Source organism: Varanus komodoensis, unplaced genomic scaffold (genome assembly GCF_004798865.1).
Source record: "Varanus komodoensis strain SLA01 unplaced genomic scaffold, ASM479886v1 scaffold48, whole genome shotgun sequence".
Taxonomy (NCBI): domain Eukaryota; kingdom Metazoa; phylum Chordata; class Lepidosauria; order Squamata; family Varanidae; genus Varanus; species Varanus komodoensis.
This window is the reverse complement of record NW_025336059.1, coordinates 589033-608374: the sequence shown is the minus strand read 5'-3', so window position 1 is coordinate 608374 and position 19342 is coordinate 589033. Positions and strand designations below refer to the sequence as shown.

General features: G+C 52.8%; 1 protein-coding gene across 2 annotated transcripts; it reads right to left on the bottom strand.

Annotated features, from left to right (window-relative positions):
* Window positions 1-711: 711 nt before the first annotated feature.
* Window positions 712-15170, bottom strand: MICOS10 (mitochondrial contact site and cristae organizing system subunit 10). 2 transcript variants are annotated; one of them, XM_044445458.1, is made up of 4 exons: window positions 15059-15170; window positions 1978-2025; window positions 1733-1842; window positions 712-985 (listed from the first exon to the last, which is right to left on the bottom strand). In XM_044445458.1, exons 1-4 carry the CDS (start codon window positions 15123-15125, stop codon window positions 974-976), a joined length of 237 nt encoding a protein of 78 aa, XP_044301393.1. In that variant the 5' UTR covers window positions 15126-15170; the 3' UTR covers window positions 712-973. The 2 variants fall into 2 exon arrangements, with proteins under 2 accessions (XP_044301393.1, XP_044301394.1); XM_044445459.1 differs by having other exon boundaries at window positions 712-982.
* Window positions 15171-19342: the final 4172 nt, after the last annotated feature.

Here is a 19342-nt window from a genome sequence, read left to right as displayed (position 1 = left end):
GCTACAGGACTGCTGCTCTGGACCACGGCAAAGCCTGCACCCCCCCCCCCCCCCGGGAACCCCAAGAGACAGAATCTCTTGCAGCCCTCCAGAGGTTTTGGCCTGTGACTTCCAAGCTGTGTCACCGAGAGCGGGTGGACGTGTGGGTGAGGCCAAAGCCGCTGGCGGGCAAGGCATGGAAAACAGCATGATTTTTTCACCCCCTGCAAAGCTTCCGCCTAGGATTTTCCAGGGAAAAGTTTGGAAAAGTGGGGGATTTTTACACGAGTTATTTTCTTCTGCCCCCCCCCCCGCCAATTTTTACTGGGGATTTTCTGGGCCTTCGCATCCCTGCTCAGGAATGTTCTCTCTCTCTCACTGTGCACAAGATGTTCAGCCGCGGTCCTAGGATGACAGCAGCCGCAACGGGGGGGGGGGGGGCCCCGGGACCAGGGCTGGACGCGGCCATCTGGCAGCCCCACAAGCCCGTATCTGAACGTCGATCTGAGCAAGGCTGCTGCTCCGGCGAAAGGAGCCCTCCCAGCTCAAGTCCAGGCAGCCGGGATAAAGGGGGCTGGATGCTCTGTGGGGGGCGAGAGGGGCAGGAAGGGCAGCTGCTTGGGGAGAGGGAGGCCGAGGAGGAGGAACCGGCGGCTGCAGCTGCTGCTTCAAACAAGAGAGCCGGCCCACACGTCCCCTTTCTGTACACAAAGACGACAGGCGAGGCGAGGGTGGAGGGGCGCTTCTGTGTGCACGTGTCTCTCTCGTCATTTTTATTTCCTTTCTGCTGTACGGCACCTTCTTTGCCGTTGCCAGAGGATACAAAACAAAGATTTGGCTTCGGGCATCGGTGACGGCGCTCCACTGAAGAGCAACGGGGGCGAGCTTTCCAGAGACGGCTGACGCAGGGCCGGGGCGACACGTCCGTTTTCCTGAGGGGTGCTCGCCGAGGCGCCTCCGTTCCTCTGGCCCAGGGGTGTCCTTCGGGCCCACATCACTGCTCCTGCTGGAGGGAGGGACAAGCCACTGTTTCTCTGCACTCTTGAGACGTTCCCGGGGACCCGTGTCCTCACCGCACCTGCCCCAACTGCCCCGGCAGAAGTTGGCGGAAAGGCACCGCAGAGCCCGCGTTTTGTGGCCAGACAAAAGCCCAACTTCGCTAGCACAGAGGAGAAGTAGGAAGCAGAATTGCCCCTCTCTGGCTGGGCCATCAGAATGGGCAATTCTGGACCCTCAGCGGGAGCTGGCTTTGTACGCCAACATGATCTGGGGGCGTTGATGGAATTTGCCAGCGCCTGGAGGTGGCGGCAAAGCAGGCCAGTGTCCCTGCGGAAAGCGTAAGGTGGCTTTGTTAAATGAAGGTCCGCCACACTCCCCTTCTCTCCCTCCCGCGACGAAACAAGATGCATGTTCTCCTGTATCGCAAGACGCATGTTTTCCCCAGGAAACCCAGACTAAAGCAGCCACGGAGGCAAGAGGGCTTCAGCTCTCCCAAAACGGCTTTATGGCTTGCTCCGGAAGCGATGGGGCTTTGCCTGGCTGATTTTGCATGTGCCTAGAAGGGGGGGCGTGGCTGTGGTTGGGGAGACCCAGGCCAGTCCCAGCAGACAGGCTGCGCCTGTCACAGGCTGCAGAGTTAAGCCGTCTGGAGGGCTCTCACCTGGCCAGGGGATTTGCCACGGCATTCCTGAGAAAGACTGCTCCAGGACAAGCGATGCTCTTGACCGGAATGCCCCAAGGCAGGCAGACTCACCTTGACAAATTGTCCATGGAGGAGGTAAGGGGCTCGGAAGTCATGCTGGCAATTGGAGTATGCCATTCCTAAGCCTATCCCTGACCCGAAGGCGATGGGCCACGTCTTCCCTGGAGCGGAGGGGGGGGAGAGGGGAGAGGAGAGAAAGAGAAGGCACGTGGGTCAAAGCGCGTTCCCGCGGCCAGGAACCCTCGCTACGTGCACCCAGTGCAAACACAAGCCCCAGGGCACCCAAAGGCACTTACTTTTGAAGAAGATGACCGAGAAGACGATGCCCAGCCCAAAACCAGCACCTGCAAGAGAAACGGAGCAGTAAGAGCCGCCGCCTGCCCTGACGGCAACGGGGCAACTCACCTGAGGGGCAACTCACCCCTCTCCTTCGATGAAATTCCCACGGCACTTTGCAGAACACCAGCACGAAGCTCAGTTCCCTGGAGAACATCCGTTTAGGGTTCTTTTGGAAAGGGACCGCACACGACGCTCAAGCTTGTATCTTTTCCAGCTGGGTGTCTTCCCAGGGCGTTGGATTCCAGCTCCCAGTATCCCCAATCCTGGGTGATGGGGTTGAAGTCCAAGCCCCGGGAGAGGCACCAGGCGGGGAAGGCTGCTTCAGGGAGCGAGAAGGGGCAGCCGGGGGCCATCCCCGGCCTCTCGCAAAGGGGCTGCCGCCCTGGCCTGCTGCCCGAGACCTTTTCGGCCGGCGCTGCCGGCAACGGAGTCCTGTGCTTGCTGCAGGCAGGTGAGAGACGGGCTTCCCGAGGCAGCCAGATCCTGCTAGCCCCGTGCCAAGACCGGCAGCTGAAACAACCAAGCGGATGGAGCAGCTCCAGCGTCAAGAAAAAAAAGGTCCTGTGCCTGGAACCATTAAGCTCAGGAAAGAAGTGAGGGAGGCGTCCGGAATGAAGCTGGCTCTGGAATCCGAGCCGGGGGGGGGCGGGGGGTGCCTGCTCCTTCTGCCATCCACGCGCGGACCCAGAGCAGCCAACCCACGAAGCGGGTCGGGGACACCAGGGACAGCGGAAAAGCAGCGTGGCTTCACCTAGCCCAGGGTGGATCTATGCTATCCGCTTCCCCGAGATGGAGCGACGGCCACAGGTTTAAGGGGGACTGGACGCGGCCAGGAAGGGGGGGGGGAGCAAAGGCCGCTGGTCCAAGTGGCGGGGCGCTTCCTCCCGTGCCCAGATGCCGCACCTGGTTGGCCGCTGAGTGCGCACAGACCCCGCGCCCGACCCGACCCGGCTCTCCAGGGCGCTTCGGCATGTGCACCGTGCTCTCGGGGGCTTGCCTCGTCTCGCTGCCCAGGGTCCCGAGCTGGACGCTGACCGGCGCAGAGACACGATACGCCGAGCAGCGGCCCCTGCCCGTGCCCCGCACCTCACCTGGCCGAGGCATCCTTGAAGCCTTCAGAAGGCGTCCCAGGGAACCGGAGGGCTCTGAAAGCCGCCTGCTGGGCCCGTGCGAGCCCTGGGCTGACAGGAGACCCGTTCCCTCTCTGCCGGCGTGGCCAGAGACGTGCCAAGAGGAGGGAGATCTGCCCTCCCTGACGCCCCCCCGGCCTCCTCCAGAGCCCATGGTGCGGGGGGAGCCAAGGCAGACTGGCTCCGTGAGACCCATCGTTTTTATTCCCCTCGGTTTGTTTTCCTTGTAAGTGAGACCTTTCATGTTTTATTGTTATGAAGTTAAAGGCTGGCCCAGGAGGTGCCGCTCTTTAGTGGAAACAGCTGCCGCCGGCGGTGTCCCTCGGTTGGGTGGGAGGCCTTCTCCCGAGCGAGGCGCTGCCCTCTTCAAAGGGAATGGGGCATGCCAGGCCCAGGGCCTGAAAAAGCCACCGGCCTGCGTGGCTCAGGCTCGCTTGGCTGCTGTCTTTCAACCGCAGGGCCGGTGCTCTCTGCCCATGCTCTCGAGCACTCTCTTATCCCAGGAGTTCTGAAATTGAGCCCTGGCGATCGAGTAGTTCCTTTGGTGAACTCAAGAGTGAACCTGTGTCCAAGGGAACACCTCAAGGTGTTTTCTCAAAAACAGATGCAACGCATGAACTACAATTCGGGTTCTCTTGCAGACGACCTTTTTCCCGACAGCCTCGTCATCACTGGCCAGCCCGGCAGGAGCTTCTGGGAGCTGAAGTCCAAAACACCTGGAGAGCCACCTCTGTCCCACCCCTGTCTCAGAGCCCCTGCCTTCCACGAGGCTGAGAGGAAGATCTGGACGGAATAATGGATCAGAGAAGCGTTGATGCTTCAGTTTTCCTAGATTTGGGCTTCCGCAGGAATGCATGAGTTGCGTGATTTCAGGCAGATGCTCAAAAAGAATCCCAAACTGAACAACGTATGGAATGGACGACAGGACAGATTCAAACTCACCTGCCTACGGGACCCTACCAAAAGGATTAAGGGAAGGCCACGCCAGAAGGTAGGTGGAAACGGATTTGGAAGACAGATTATACACATGAAAGGCTTTAATAAGATTTAGCTCTGCTGTCTCCAAAAGAGCACAGGGACCCCTAGACAGCATGGTCTACCTAGATGAGACTTTGCAGTGCAGATGGGCAGGAAAACCTCTGCAGGTTGTCAGGTGGCATTCTTTCCTAGCTCTGACCTGGATAAACCTGGGGCAGTCTGCGTGTAAAGCAGGGGCTCTACCTGACCAATGCCCCCCCCCCCAAATCTGGTGCCATGCAGATTTGCTGGACTAGAAGGCCCATCAGCCACAACCCAGCATGGCCTGGATGAGAGCAGGCTGAGGAAGAACTACCTTTCAATCAGCAGATTTGCTTGCTTGCCAGTTTCATCTACCATATTCTGAGGGGGAGATGATGAGGGAGTGAACAATAAAAGAAAAAGCAGATAAAGCCATGAAACCTGTTAAATACACAATCGAGAAGGCTTCCTGAAATAAAAGTGTCTCCAGAGACACTGAAAACAAAACAATGTTGGAGCTGCCTGGCCTCCAAAGGCAGGGAGCTGCACAGGGAGGGGGCCGCCACTAGGAAGGTTCTGCTCTGGGTAGACACCCACTGGGATAGAGGTCCATACCGGACCCCCAGGAACAAGTCTTGGAGGCCTGGCATGTCGGTCGAGGAGAAGGCAGTGGTGCCAAATTGCCAAATTGGACTCCATATGCTAGCTGCCGATTCTTAAACCTGGTTTGACAGTGGAAAGGTTGCTGGCACACACGGTTCCGTCAACAAAGGATTTCTATGCTGACAAGGGGCTGGCACGAGTCGTGACCGAGCATCACCCATGGCCAGGGCCTCCCTCCTCTCCCATTCTCCTACCGCAGCCTCCAGGCAGAAAAGTCGGTCCCAGCTTGTGCAGGGGGGAGAAGCGGCTGAGGGCATTTATGCTCCTTAAAACCAAACCGGCCTGCCCACCAAAGAAACCCACCACAAATGCAATCCAGGAGTAAAAAAATGGGGCGAGCGAGCGAGCACTGGGCATTTGGCTCAGCAAAGCATGCTACAGTCCAGCTTTATACTTCCTGCCCGCGGACAGTTTCTCTGCCGCCGCTGCCAAGCCAAACAAGTTAGCTAATCAACGAGAAATTATTTACAAGGAAAATGGGTCATGAATCACGCTCGCACCATCCTGAAATCAGTTGCTTCCGTTACCACACTTTCCATCCTGTCGGGAGAAATTAACCACCCGGCTGCTGCCCAGGGAAGGGCAGCCAGAGAGCTCGGAGCACGCTGGAGGGGCCCAAGCCCCCCACCCGCATTCTTCCAGAGTGGCCATTTGGTGCCACGGCAGAGATGGGGGGAACACTCTGCTCTCCTCCAGGACACGGGACCACTGTTTCCGTTTCAGGCGGGCCATGTAGAACATACCCCTGAAGGACTCCTTTGCTGGGCACCAGTTTGTTTCCAGGGTAGAGCCTATTTACCAGCATTAGCCCTAAAGCCCCTGCTCAAAGCTGAGGGGCTTGACTGGTGCCTGCTCCTTCCGATGCCAGGTGAGCCCCTTGTTCTGCACTTCAGCCTGGAGGCTCCACGTCTTGCTACACATTGAGAAAGTCTTTGCCCTGTTCTGCATATAACGCTAACCCACGAGTCACTACATTCTGGGTAGCTGAGGTGTCTGAACGGAGCCGTGTTGTGGTTTACAAACCTTAGATTATTAACCAGCAACAATCAAGGTAAAGAAGCCAAGGTCTGTTGGGCTGTGCATGCTTTGCTGGTTAAACCATGGGTTGTTTTGCCGGGCTAACAAAGATGGTGGGCAGCAGCGCTTAAACAAGCCAACGAATGCTTCTAATCAAAGAGGCCAAAACTGGTTTTGCCAGGCAAGTCCACCCCAGCCTTCAGAGCCCCTCGCCTACTCATCTGTGGCGAGCCAGCTTTCTCTCAAGCTGAGCAAAAGGAAGTTCCCGGAATTCAGAAATGCTTGTTGGGCACTATCCAGTCTTGGTATCGCACTTCTGCTGCGCTTACACAGCCCACTTCTTGCATTAGCAGAAAGTGGCACTTCTGACAGTAATTCTGGAAGTGCCTTTTCCTGGAATGGGACTTCTCTGCTCCCGAGGGTCTTCTGAGGGTGCCCTGCTGCACACACGAGGCCGGGCAGTGCTGGGAACTGTCCGGAGTTTCCTACGTTCAGGTTATTGATGTGCCACCAATAAATTTATGTTGGCAGGAGACCGCAGGCCGGTTGAGTTGGTGCGGCTTGCTCCTTTTCACAAATTCTGAAGGCTGGTTCATCCAGCTTTCCATGACAGCACGGAGAACCGCGAACGGAAAGGGCAAGCGCGAATGCCAGGTGCCGGTGGTACATAATAGACCATAAAGCCATCAAGATCACAGAGGAGGAAAAGTGACAAACATTTTCCCTCCGCCCCTGGTTAAATAGCCTCTTCTTTCTCGTCTAGCTTTGGCCTGGGATCATACACACAATCCCCAACTTGTTTAAAGAAGAAATAAAGAGGCGTTAAGCAACTACAAAGACATCCCCCCCCCCCCCGCCCACCACCTGGTTTAGGAAACTGTTACTGTGGATAATTCTTCATCACACCAGGAAGCACTGCGGTTCTGTGGTCACCTCCTCGGTGTCAGCAAGGAGGCAACCAGACGGCTGAGCCAATCTGTCCTGGGAACCAAAGGCATGCCAGGCTCTAGTCCTCCTGCCCAAGCCCTCCGGGAACAGAAGGGTCTCGTGGTACGGACACTGCAAGGGGTGGAGTGGCGAGCGGCCAAGGCCCCCGCTAAACCAAGCCGAAAAGCAAAGAGACAGAAGAGCTAAGCCAGCCAGTGGCTTTTTCAGGCCCTGGGCCTGGCACGCCCCATTTCTTTTTAAGAGGGCAGCGCCTCGCTCGGGAGAAGGCCTCCCACCTGACCGAGGGACACCGACGGCGGCAGCTGTTTCCACTAAAGAGCGGCACCTCCAGGGCCAGCCTTTAACTCCATAACAATAAAACATGAAAGGTCTCCCTTGCAAGGAAAACAAATGGGCAGGGAATACAAGCGAAGGATTGTGCAGAGCCGGGTCCTTTGGGCTTCCCCCCACCCTCGCCAGGAGGGGCTCAAGAGCAATGGGGGTGTTTGGGGAAAGGGGCTTTCCTCTGCGATGCTGCAGCGAGGAGGAAACGGGGTCCCCCGGACCAAGCCACCTCACAGTACCTGGTCTGCACCTGGCAAACCACTGCAGGACCCCTCAGGAGAAGAGCGGGAAGTGAGCTCCTTGGGCGGACAGGCAGTTCGACTCGGACTCAGAATTAAATGTCCTCCCTCCAGAGCACCCCAGAGGGCCGGGCCCCTCCCTCTGGACCCACATTCTGTCCCATGAGCACTTTTTGTCTATATGGTTCCCCCCGCCAGTTTTCCCCCTTTGAAAAAGTTGAAAGGCTCCCCTTTAAGCTCACCGACTGGCAGGGGCTGCGAGCTCAAACCCCTTGGTGCTTTGGGGCCTGTGCACCCACGTTGCCTTCGGTCCTGCTCGCCGCTGGAACACAAGGCGATCCCAAGAGCTGCCTCGGGCGAGAAGGGCTCCAGCAGCCATGCTCCATCTACTCCGCGTTTATGAAACAAACGGTTTCTGACCTGGCACAGGGAATTTCAAGCCGCGTCCACTGGGACGGCTGCTTGGGAGACTTGCTCCTGCTGTGTCACCTCTGCCCCGCCAGCCCACGCCTACCCCACGCCCAGCGGGGCCCTGCTTGTGCTTCGCTTCCATCTCTGCCCGCATCTTTTGAACTATCTAAGGCCTCAACTAAACCGCATCTCCTTTTCTGCTCATCATCAATGCACACTGAACCCAGGCAGGCAGGCAGGCAGGCAGGACATGGTTTTATCCATATCAGCTAATGTTGACCCATAGGCTTCAAAATGGCGGCTCTGGAGGCCAGTGCTTTGCAATGGTGGAGGGGCAGCAGCCCCTCTCTGCCAAAAAGTTGCTGTTAAACACTGCCAAGGTGCCTCCGACTTTTGACCACCTTACGCATGAAAGGCCTCCAACGTGTGCGATCCAGGACAGTGCTTCTAAGCTCCAGACTGCATCTTCCCAGGTGGAGTCAACCCATCCCGTAGCTGGTCTTCCTTGTCTTCTTCTGCCTGCAACTTTCCCTGGCATGATTGTCTCCTCCAGGGAGCCTGGTCTTCTCCTGAAGTGCCAAGGTATCACAGTCTCAAGGGTGCCATTTGTGCTTCTGGGGAAAGCTCTCGTTTGATCTGGCCGAGGACCCCCTTGGCCGACTTTCTGTTGGCCTGGTGTATTCGCCAAGCTCTCCTCCAGCCCCATGGTTTCTTCCCGTCAGCTCCCTTCCCTGTCCAGCTTTCAGTGGCAGATGGAGTATGGAAGCGAGGAGAGGGTGGCGGAAGCCAGCTCTCCTTTTCCCAGACTCTCTCTGATCCATTCTAAAACTTCAAAGCAACTCCTAGTATTGTTTCATAGCCCACAAAACCAGTCCTCAAAAGCTTTCTTCTCCCCAGGCAGCAGACCCTCACACTGCAGCTGTAGGGAAGTCAGAGCCAGACAGCAGCCCCCACCCCAAAAGCCCCCCCTGAGCTCATTAGCTGAGCAGATGCAGAAGACATCTCCCAAATTCCTTCCCCATCCACCTACAATTGGATAAGGAAGAAAAAGAGACTAGTTTTGCTTCTAAATGTCAACAAACGCTTGGAGACATGGGGGGGGGCACACGGAAACCAGCCCCCCCAATCTCCTGAATGGGGAAAAAAATCACACACCTTAAGGATGAAGGTGTGGAATTCAAAATCAGATAGCAATACTCTTAACGTTTGAAAGGTTTTAAACCAGGTTCATTCATTCTAGGGACAACTTTGCTTGCATTTTGGGTACGGGTGGCTCTTTTGTTTTATGCTGGCATATTGCCTTGTAGGCATTTGCCAGTTGTGCAATATAGAAATCTGATGAACGAACAAAAAATAAAGTCCCCATAGGAGCTCTTAGCTGCAAGACTAATGAAATTCAACTTTCCTACCTGAAACTATAAGCTCCAGGAAACTAACATCTAACGCCAAATTGTTTTTTTCCACCCTTATAATTAGAACATTTAAAAAAAAATAGCTATACACATTTTACTTTCAGATGTCAAAACAAACTAAGGATTAGAGGCGAAGAAGTATTAGCTTTCTTTCAAGGAGCAGCAGGCAATTTTTGAGCAGGGAAGCCGTCGCCTGGTCATGTTCAGGCGCATCTTCACAAAGCGGCTCCGCTTCCAAAGGAGCAGGCACTGTGGCGGAGCCCTCTGAAACGGATGCCAAGAAACACGACACTCACCCTCCAGTTGCTTTCCCAGTGACAGGCGGATTAAAGCGATTAAACCATTTCCTTCACTTACATTATCTCCAAATGCATTGTTCAGGCGATTTCAAAGAGGGCTCTCAGGCTGGTTTGGCTTGTCAATGCTTATAGGGAACAATGAGAGACAAGTTGTTTCAACTTGTACCTCCTTTTGTGAGAGCTGAGTGGAACTACTCTTGCGCACACGGAAAGCCCACCTTCCAGAAATGGGATGTCACGCCCGGGACAGCCTGCCCCAATGCAGCCAAGCTGGCTGGGTGGGAAATCGGAGGGTGGAGGAAGATCCAGGGCCGCAACAGTCAACTCCTGCACTGTGCAACATGGGTGCTGTCTGATGGGCACAGAGGAACCTGTCCATCAGTTGAGGCCAGCAGCCCAAACTTTTCAGAGTTGCCCTGCTGCGGATGAAGGCAAGGCCTGGTCTGAAGTTGCACCCCAATATTAGGACTCCTCCTGCGAAGGTCACCTGACACCAATTCTATCAACATTTGGGGAGCAACACATATAAGACTAGACTATCCGATCTCTAGAGCTTTTAATACACCGTAGTGGACTTGGGCTTTTAAAGCAGGATTTTTCCTTTAAGAAAGGCGAATCTTTCTCAGCTTGACACTCTGACTGCTGATGACAAAGCCCTAGGAAAGGAAGGCTGGGGGGTGGCGGGAAAGGAACTGCTTAAAAGCTGGAAAGCCGCCAGACCGTGTGTGTGGGAAGGGGCAAGTTGACTGGGTCTCTTGGAGACTCTGGCACGGCAGTGACACAAACAATGATCACTGTTTTGACTTTATCCTTGCATTTGTAATTTTCATGACCTTTTGGCAAGCCAGTTAGCAAGTCTGTGTGTTTAAATAAACACACAGGGTAAGATAACTGTCTTGATCCTTGTAACAGAAGGATTACACCTTCTGAAACTTGGTGGGTTTGGGGCCTTAACTTCCATCTCTCTTTCTTGGGGCTGCATAATGGTTGCTCCTCTAAGGGACGGGTCAGTTCCACAACAGTTTAGACTCACAGGTCTGAAAGACACAGATTCCTGCTTTCCCAGGCCATGACTGAGCCCCAGGCGAAATGCCCTGCCATCGCCAGCGCGGCGGCTCTGCTTGCGTGCTCACCTCTGCAACTGCGGCCCTGGCTGCGTGCACAAATGAATTAATTCCCGAGCCCTTCAAAAGGAGCGGCATGACTCCTCCTAGCACACCGGCCCAAAAGCCTGTGCCCAAGTAGCAGGTGGAGAGAAACCCCCACCGAGGATCTTGGGCAGGGCCCCCGCTGGGAAAAGTGTGTCCGACGCTGAGTGGTGCAAAAAGGGAGGCTGATCCTCGGAAGAAGGGCTGCGCTGGTCTCCCAACAGCAAGCCTGCGCTCCCCCATGAGGGATCCGCTGGCCCAGTTTACATGTGGATGGGCTGAGCCCGCAGGGCAGTTTTCCCTGGCAGGGACACAATCCAGAGCTGTTGCACACCAACTGGTAGGGCTCCCCAGCCAGCATGGGGTGGGCAGCGGATCGGGGAGAGCCTCTTAGCTTCCTACTGCAGACAAAAGCACTTCTAAACAAAGCGTACACCTCTTCGCTTGGTGAATGCAATCCGAGTCTAACACTTGCAGCGATCACGGTACGGGATTCCCTGAATCCACTTCTTTCTTTTACTGATAAAAAACAGATCCCCTATTAAATTGCAAGGAACAGGGTATCCTACGCTGTATTTCCTAAGCAGTTCCCCTAATCAGAAGAGAGAAATGTTGGGCCCATTTTGCTTGGCACGGTCACAGCCAAGCAGCTTCATTATCAAAGTTAACTACCTGACTCCCAAATCAGACCATATTTGTAGAATTTCTAAATTACTGCCAGCCTATATGCCCATATTAATTCTAGTTCCATAATTCTAGGCTCAGAATCTAACCTGCTAAAAGAATCCTTCATTATCACATAGCTCAAACATACAAAAGCTTGAACACACACTTTTCAAGTAAGAAACAATTAATTTTGATTTATGCCTTTAGCAAAGTGACTTCTTACTCAAAGCTGACTAATTAAATTTAAGTGCATGAGATTTTCTAGACAGTGATATATTGGTTTTTTTTTTAAATGTTTGCATCATACATAACAATTTTGTTTATTAATGGATCAGCAAAAATGTTTAACGTTCCCTTTGACCTTGAATAATAGTTTCTTATCTTTCTATCTCTCACGCAACCCTTTTGATCTTTAGTGACGAGTTATAATTGAGCATTTTCTCTTTGGATATTATCCAAACTGCTTTGCCAATTACATTTTGATAACAATTACCCAATATTGTGAACTCACTTTGTATCATCCCCATAGTTATCAGTTACAGTATCATTCCTTTAATTTTCTGGATTCCTAATTACTTTTTATGTAACATACTGTATTTTTCACTCTATAAGACACACTCCCCCCCCCTCAAAATTAAGGGGAAACGTCTGTGCGTCTTATAGAGCGAATGTGTGTGTGCTTGACGCCCGGGACGCTGCCGGCCTGCCTGCACCACATAGCACCACCTGGCCAGCACGTGCTCGGCGCACCCTGCTCCGCACCCCCCGTCCGGCGCAGGTGAGAGCTGTGCCGCTCAGGGGGAGGCATGCGGAGGAGGAGGAGCCGTGGGCTTTAACCCACCGGCCACACGGAGAGACGGACTGCACACCCCCACCGCCCGGGAAGACCTGCCGCCACCACTGGCACGCCGCCCGGAAGACCACTGCCGGCACGTGCTCGGCGCGCCCTGCTCCGCCCCCCCCCCCCCCCGGCGCAGGTGAGAGCTGTTCATCCCAGGTCGGCGTGTGTTTTCAAATGGCAACCCGTCTTTTAACGAAGCCCATGGGGACGTGATGGGGAATGTGCCTGTGATTATCAGGAAGCTTTCCATGGATCCCTCCTCTAAAAACTAGGTGCGCCTTATAGAGCGAAAAATACGGCACTGAATTGCACCTGCAAGGCAAGGCAGAGGTTGCCTTTTCATTTTTTGTAGGAGTGCATGCATAGAATAGTCACTTTGTCCATTCGTCATTGAGGGTATTACAGGCTCTGTCATCAACCTTTTGCAGCAGATCTGGGACAAGCGATCTCCAGATGTTCTTGGACTTCAGCTCCGAGAAGCCCTTGCCACCATGGCCGATGGCTCGGAATGCTGAGACTGGGAGTTGTAGTCCAAAGCACCTGGAAGCCTGTTTTCTGCCCACCTGTGGATTCTATGCTGAACTAAACGGTCTCCTCCACCAACAGCTACATGACCCTTTCGAACGGAGGCGCTAGGAACGGAACCTGCCACCTGCCAGGCAAAGCAGGACCACTTGCCAAGGTCCATGTCTGCATGCAGGGGAACCTTTTGCCACTGGCGGCTGCCCCCAAGCAGCTTCTATGCCGAGATGAGGAACTGTGTGAAACTCACAATCTTGCAGCCTTACACCTGTCATGGAACCTGCTTGAAACCCTGCACTGCAAACACAGACTTCATTCACACATAATGCTAAACTGTGGCCGATGCTCACCATGGTTTGCTGCTTTAGTTGTGAATTTGTCTTGCAGACAAGCGAGGAAACTAGAGCTCGTTTACCCGGTTTCCAGCATTATTTTTCTCCAACCCATTTTGCCAGCTTTCAGAGCAGTTTCCCTTTCAGGCAGCTTTTGCTGGGCTCCTCTGCTTGTGGCAAATATCAACCGTGGTCTCTTTGTGCGGCTGGGACCGGGCACAGCAAGTCAGATTCTGACAAAGCATGCTGCAGCTTCAAATCGTGTGCAAAACAGACCCCTGAAGAAATAGTACCACAGTGGTTATGTCTGGCTGAATACATGATTACATCAGTTCATGAAAGATGGGTCAATCAATAGCCATTATCTGGGAGCTCAACTGGTCCTCTGTTTCAGAAACAGTTCACCAGCATGATCCCTTCTGAGCCTTTTCTGCAAATTTCCTGGCAGCATCTAGCTTCCCACTGCAGGATACATAATTAGACGGACTCTTCTTGGTCTCATCTTATGCTGCTATCGGCCAGAAATCTTATCATCGCCTCAATCCTGCTTACATATCAAGTTCTCACGCAGTCCATTTTGCCACCTGCCCTCCCGTTCATTTAAGACCAAATTATTACCTGCACAGAAGACGCCAGAAATTAAAATTGCAGCATCAAGCACAAATCAGATATTCACCTATTTGCAATTCAAAATGAGTCATGCTTATTTTTTTCTTTTTTTTTCTTTTTCAACACTACCTATCACAGGTAAACAAGTTTTATAACATGAAACTTAAAAGCACTTTCCTCTGTGTGGGAAAGGGGGAATTGGCTGCAGACAAAAGTCTCACATTTGCAGCTGACATCAGACATAAGATGCTGGGAAAGCCTTGTGCAACTTTCCTCTCGAAGGTGTATGTATCAAAGCACCTGGCAGCTCACAGCAGGCCTCACTCTATGACACTCTGTGCATTCAAGCTGCATTGTGTGGCAGCCATTCGCCTAGTCTGGAAAGGGGGCAGAACTGAGGCTCTCTAGCTCTTCATTCCAGTAATGCTCAAGCCAAGGAAGCATGCCAGTTGAAGATTGACGGTAGCTCATGCAGAATGCTGCAGTTAACTGGGAACTAACTATAAGTGCGAACACAGCAACCCAGTCCTGACTCACTTGCATTGGCTGCCTGTATGCCTTTGTTCCCAATTTTAAGGTGCTGGTTTTAACCTATAAAGCCTTTCACAGTTTTGGATCACATCCTTCCCAAATGCAATCTACCTCTGTACTACACTCAACATCCTGGGCCTTCCTCCAAGCGCCAACTCCTCCCTCGGAAGGCAGCAACATGAGGGAGGGCTTTCTCTGTGGTGGCACCCCGTCTGTGGAATGACCTCCCCACTGTGGCCTGCCTGACACCAACCTTGTCATCTTATCCAAGTTAGGTTAAGACGGCCCTTTACACTAAGATATGCTTGGTTATTCACGGGCTTCAAGGCATTACAAATTTCAGGCGGATTTGTTTGATAGGATCATTTTCCACTGCATGTTTTTAGAGTATGATTGAATGTTATTGCATTGCATTTATGTACTGTGGTAAACTGTCCAGAGAATTTCAGCTGTTAGGCACCATAGAACTGAAATAAATAACAAGAGCAATACTAACACAGCTGGCTGCCGCAAATGCAACCAACCTGGAAATGAGCACTCAAAGATGCGAAGAGGACTCTTGTTCTTCATGATAGGTCCCCCTCCCCATTTATTTACCCCCTCTGTGTCACAGGCCCATCAACCAACCTCCTACTCCGGGGCACAGGTCCCTTCCCCATTTACTACCCCGCTTTCCCTCCTCCCATGGGCTCGATCCCCCCAGGACACAGCCCCCCTCCCCTATTTATTCCCGCTCCTCCATGACACAAGCTCCGCCCCCGTGCACTAGCTCCCTCCATGATGCGGGGACCTTCCGCCCTTTACCCTCCCCATGGCACGAAGGGTCATTCACCCTCGCCCTCCATGACACAGGCCCCCTCCCCGATGGACTGGTCCCGCGCCGTGACACTGCCCCCTCCCCCGTGCCCTGCCCCCCCCCCCGTGTTGCAGGCCCCTCCCGCCCTTACCCAGCTTGACGGCGGAGTCGGCCAAACACCGGTCCCACTTCCGACCCAGCTCGCTCTCCGACGCCATCTTGGCCGCCGCCGCCGCCACCCCTGCTCCTCCGCGCGCCTGCCACTCAAGCCGCGCGCCCGCCCAGGCAGGCACGCTGTCTCGCGAGAGGCGCCGCCGCCTCTGCCTCAGCCGGGCAGCTCTCGCGAGAGCTCAGGCAGAGGAGGCGGAGGGGAATGGGCGGGACTTCCGCTTCCGCCGCTCCAGCCGCGCTCCCGTTGTTAAGGGTAACCGAGGGAGGGCCTTAGCAACGGGCGCTGAACGTGTGACCTTGGGGCGGGCGGAGCGCTAGGCCGGCGGCGCCGCAGGCCCGCGCGTCTCAATCCGTGGCCATCCTCCTCTCCGGCAGCCGCGCCCCCCCCCCCGGTATTTAGCACCATCCTTTTAAAAGATAATTTAAAAACCATCACGTCCTAGAAAGGCAGCGCGAGGCCTCGGTTGGTGCAGCTTCCCCAGCTCATCGTCCTTCGGAGCTGCCTGACTACAAGTCCGATCATCCCCGGCCAGCACTTCCATTCTCCCTGACCCGTAGACATATTTTGATTGCAGGTCCCATCAGCCCCTGCGCAGCATTTGCCATGCTGGCCCCCTGCCCTGTGGATGTCAAAAACTACAGCATGCATTGTTCCCTACCAGGTGGCTGGGGATGATGGAGGTTGTAGCCAATACATCTGGAGGGCACTGGGTCTGAGAAACTGGCGTAAAGTGGATGCCCCCTCAGTCGATTTCAAATCCTGCCATGGGAGAGGCCTGGAGGGGTGGCCAGAAGCCCCTGTAGTTCATGTAGCTCAATACATTCCATTCCTCTCTTGCAGAATGTGGTTAAGCAAACCATGGTTTGTTAGCACAATCCAGTGATAGCTAACTCATTCTCAACCCACACTCCAGTTTGAGGTATTGTACAAACTGGGTCAATAGAAGGCATACGTCTCAATTGTTGGGGGAGACTTGGGGGGCTACGGGGCTCTTTGTCCACTGAGGCTTTTATTCTTTGCTTTTATAGGAGCTATCCATGGTACTCCACAGAGAATCTATAATAAAAGCCACAGTGGATAAGTCCCACTGACAGCCTCCTCTGTCAGCAGCTTTCTAGGGTTCTTTATTATTGTTGCATTACATTTATCTTTAAACCTGGCTTCGGGTGAGCAGCCCTTCAAAAGAAGTCTGTTTCTTGACAGACTTTCAAAGAGAGGACTGACCTTTGTCAAGCAGGGCACTTGGCCACCAAACATCCATTCTTGGACTTGGGAAGTGAGAGGAAAGGAACTCTGAGAATCCGCAGAGTGCTTTCTCTCACCACCAAAAAATTCCTACCCGACTTTTCCAGTACGAGGTGCAGAGGGTTTCAGTGTCAAACCCAGGAACTGGATCGTATCTCTTAGAGGAGTCAAGGCTGCAATCCTTCCTGCTTGGAAGAAAACCTCTTTAAATAGTCTGTCCCCTTCTGTCTGGCATTCATTCATTCTTCAAGATGAATCCTATTAACCTGAACCTCTCCCCCTTCTCCTCGGCAGTCATGCATTAAGGGTCCCCCCGTGCAAAATTCTCCAAAAGAGATATGGAAAATATTCCACCTAATTGTTTCCAAAGTCCAATTTTCCTTTTTTTGCTGGTTGTAGATTGTGTCTGCTTCTCTTTAATCCGCAAGTTGTCGGGCAATCAAACGGCGATCTGGAAGACGTTTTCCATTAACAGCCTTGAATCCATTTCCCACCTCCTGGGAAAAAAAGAGGATGGAGGAGCAGATGAAGACAAAGGTCAGGCTTTTTCATTCTGTTGCCATAGATACATGCTGGCAATTAAACCCATCTAATGCAATTGTTGATATTTGTTATCAGATGATGCCATTTCCAAATCCTTCCCATCACAACGCAATGGGTTTTATGAGCACTTCTCATAATGTGAGTCTGATAAATAAATAAGTGGATAAGAATCAGGGGAACTGTTCACGGCAAGCGTGAGCAAAAAATGAATCAAGATCTTAGCATGACCGTGAGCAAGCTTAAAGCATCTGTGTTCACCGTTACTAAAAGCAATCTCTTCCCACATTATAACTTGCTATTCCTGGTGTGTTTGGAGCCCTCGACTCGGGACCAAAAATGATTCCAGTCCTCATGAGTCTCTGAGATGGCCCGTTAGGTTTTCTCCCTGGTATTTGGATTTTTTTCCCTCCTTAAAAAAGCTGAAGTGCCTCTCCTAAGGTTCAGTTAGTAGCAGTACAAGATTTAAGTCAGAATATGCTGGTATTTCGACTGCCTTTTTGCCCTCGCTGGTGCACAGCCCCCAACGTCTCTGAAATTGAACCTCGGCTAAAAAAGGTTCAACACCCAAGTTTTAGCCCAGCTCCCACCATGAAGTGAGCATCTCTTTCCCTCCATTGATTTCATATTTTATGTTTTCATCATGCAGTTTCTTTTTTTTAAAAAAACTGGATTTTCTCCTTTCTCAGCATTGACTTTCCCTCTATCAGGAACTGAAAGCTGTTGTGACAAGAAGTTCAGTTTGAACTGTCCCCCACATTCAACAGTAAGTGTAGCTCCGGGTACATGTTAGGCTCAATCGTAGCATGGAGCAATTCCAGTTAGATCGTATGACCATTAAAAGAAGGAGATAATATTGAAAAGCAAAACTGACTTTTAAAAAGCAGATTCGAATTAAAGCATCCACTTAAAAGAGGCAGGCAGGGAGCTAGACACACCAACTTTTGGGAGGGGGCTCCAGATCTTGGGGGGGGGTCACCACTGAGCAGGCCCTGTAACATATCTGCTAGTCCATGCCAGACTGCCATCCAGCATAACTTGAAAATCTCACCATCACCGAATTTCTTTGCAGAGCAAAGAAAGTCTAGCGGGTGACATCAGTGCATCCCTGAACTATGTCCTTCCTCCTCCTCCTCCCTCTGACACAGAGGTTCTGATTTGTCTCCACATGGGGCAAATCAAGGGGGATTTGGCAAGCCTCCAATCAACTTCCAACCTCATTCTTAAGAAATAAAACAAAAATCTGGCTCACTCTGAGTGGAAATGCATTCCAACAGCCATAAAAAAGACAAAACCGGTGGTTGGTTGATAATTATTTTTCGCTTAGTTACAACACAGAGGGAGAACATGTGCCGATTTACCGTCACTCACAGCATGATCAGAAAAGCCTGTTATTAAATGCACATGAATGTGGCTTTGCAAAGACGTTCAGCTGGTCAGGCAGAGATGCCTTTTCTCCTTAATAGAATGCATAAGGCAGAGAAGAAATCTCTCCTTCGAAACACATGTCAGGCCTGATTTATGCATGCAATGACATTTTATTTTGGTTTTTAAAGCTCCCGGCAGGTGGGATGTTGCTTTGCCAAACCACTTCCCAGAGCCATCCTACTCTTGTTTTGAAAGACTTTTGTTGCCATCTGATCTTCCACCACAACTGAAAAAAATGGAAGACCTTCCTGGCCAGGGATTGCCAGTGTGTGTGTGTTTTTTTTCAACAGCTCAGCTCCTGTGCTTTTTAGAAATCGCTTGATTGGTTATCAAATATTAGTAAAGAAGCATTTTGAGCAGGGGTGCCGAGCCTGTAGGCCAAATTGCAGTTGGGAGAAGCCCGTAGGGATTGAGTCCCAGTGGCAGGCAGGGCCAGAGGCGAAGGGGCAAGCTCAAAATGCCATTTTTTACCCTCTGAAAACAAGTCCTTCCTGTAATGAAGGGCTGGAGAGAGGAATTTCAGCTTTTTCAAATGGGGAAAATACTGCACAAAAACTGGGACTCCACCACATCACGGGTGGCCAGAAGAAAGGGGAGGGGGTGGCCATGAGGGGGACTGTAGAAGGCCTGCACCCAAGCTTTGCACCCCTGGTTGAAGGGCACCCCCCCTTCTGTTATAAAGATTGCAACTTTTAAAAAGGATGAGCAAACTTCCCGTTTGCCGTCCAGTCCAGTGCCCAGTTCCCCTAGCGCCAGTGTTTGCAGGGCCGAAGGGTCGTCCATGGTTCCCGTACGTCAGTGAACCGACCTCTTGGGTTGTTTGTCCACTGGCCCCTGTCCATCGGGGTGCCGGCCCTTGGCGTTGGCCCTGCTCCTTTCCCACCCCCCTTCTCTATAGAGCGGAACGACCGTAATGCTTTCCACAAGCTTGTGGGGCGGGCGGAAAGGGAGGCAAGGCGTGAAGAAAATCCACCAGGTTTTCTTCTGGGAACACGCCTGCCTCACTAGCCCCAGGGAAGGTGGGGGGTGCCGTGCGTGTGTCCAAGAGCA

Coding starts and splice junctions, on each gene's coding strand:
- MICOS10 (XM_044445458.1), bottom strand. CDS start 15,125: ATGGCGTCGGAGAGCGAGCTGGGTCGGAAGTGGGACCGGTGTTTGGCC. Junction 2,026..15,058: donor CGACTCCGCCGTCAAGCTGG/GTAAGGGCGGGA, acceptor TTTCTCTTGCAG/GTGCTGGTTTTGGGCTGGGC. Junction 1,843..1,977: donor CTCGGTCATCTTCTTCAAAA/GTAAGTGCCTTT, acceptor CCTCCGCTCCAG/GGAAGACGTGGCCCATCGCC.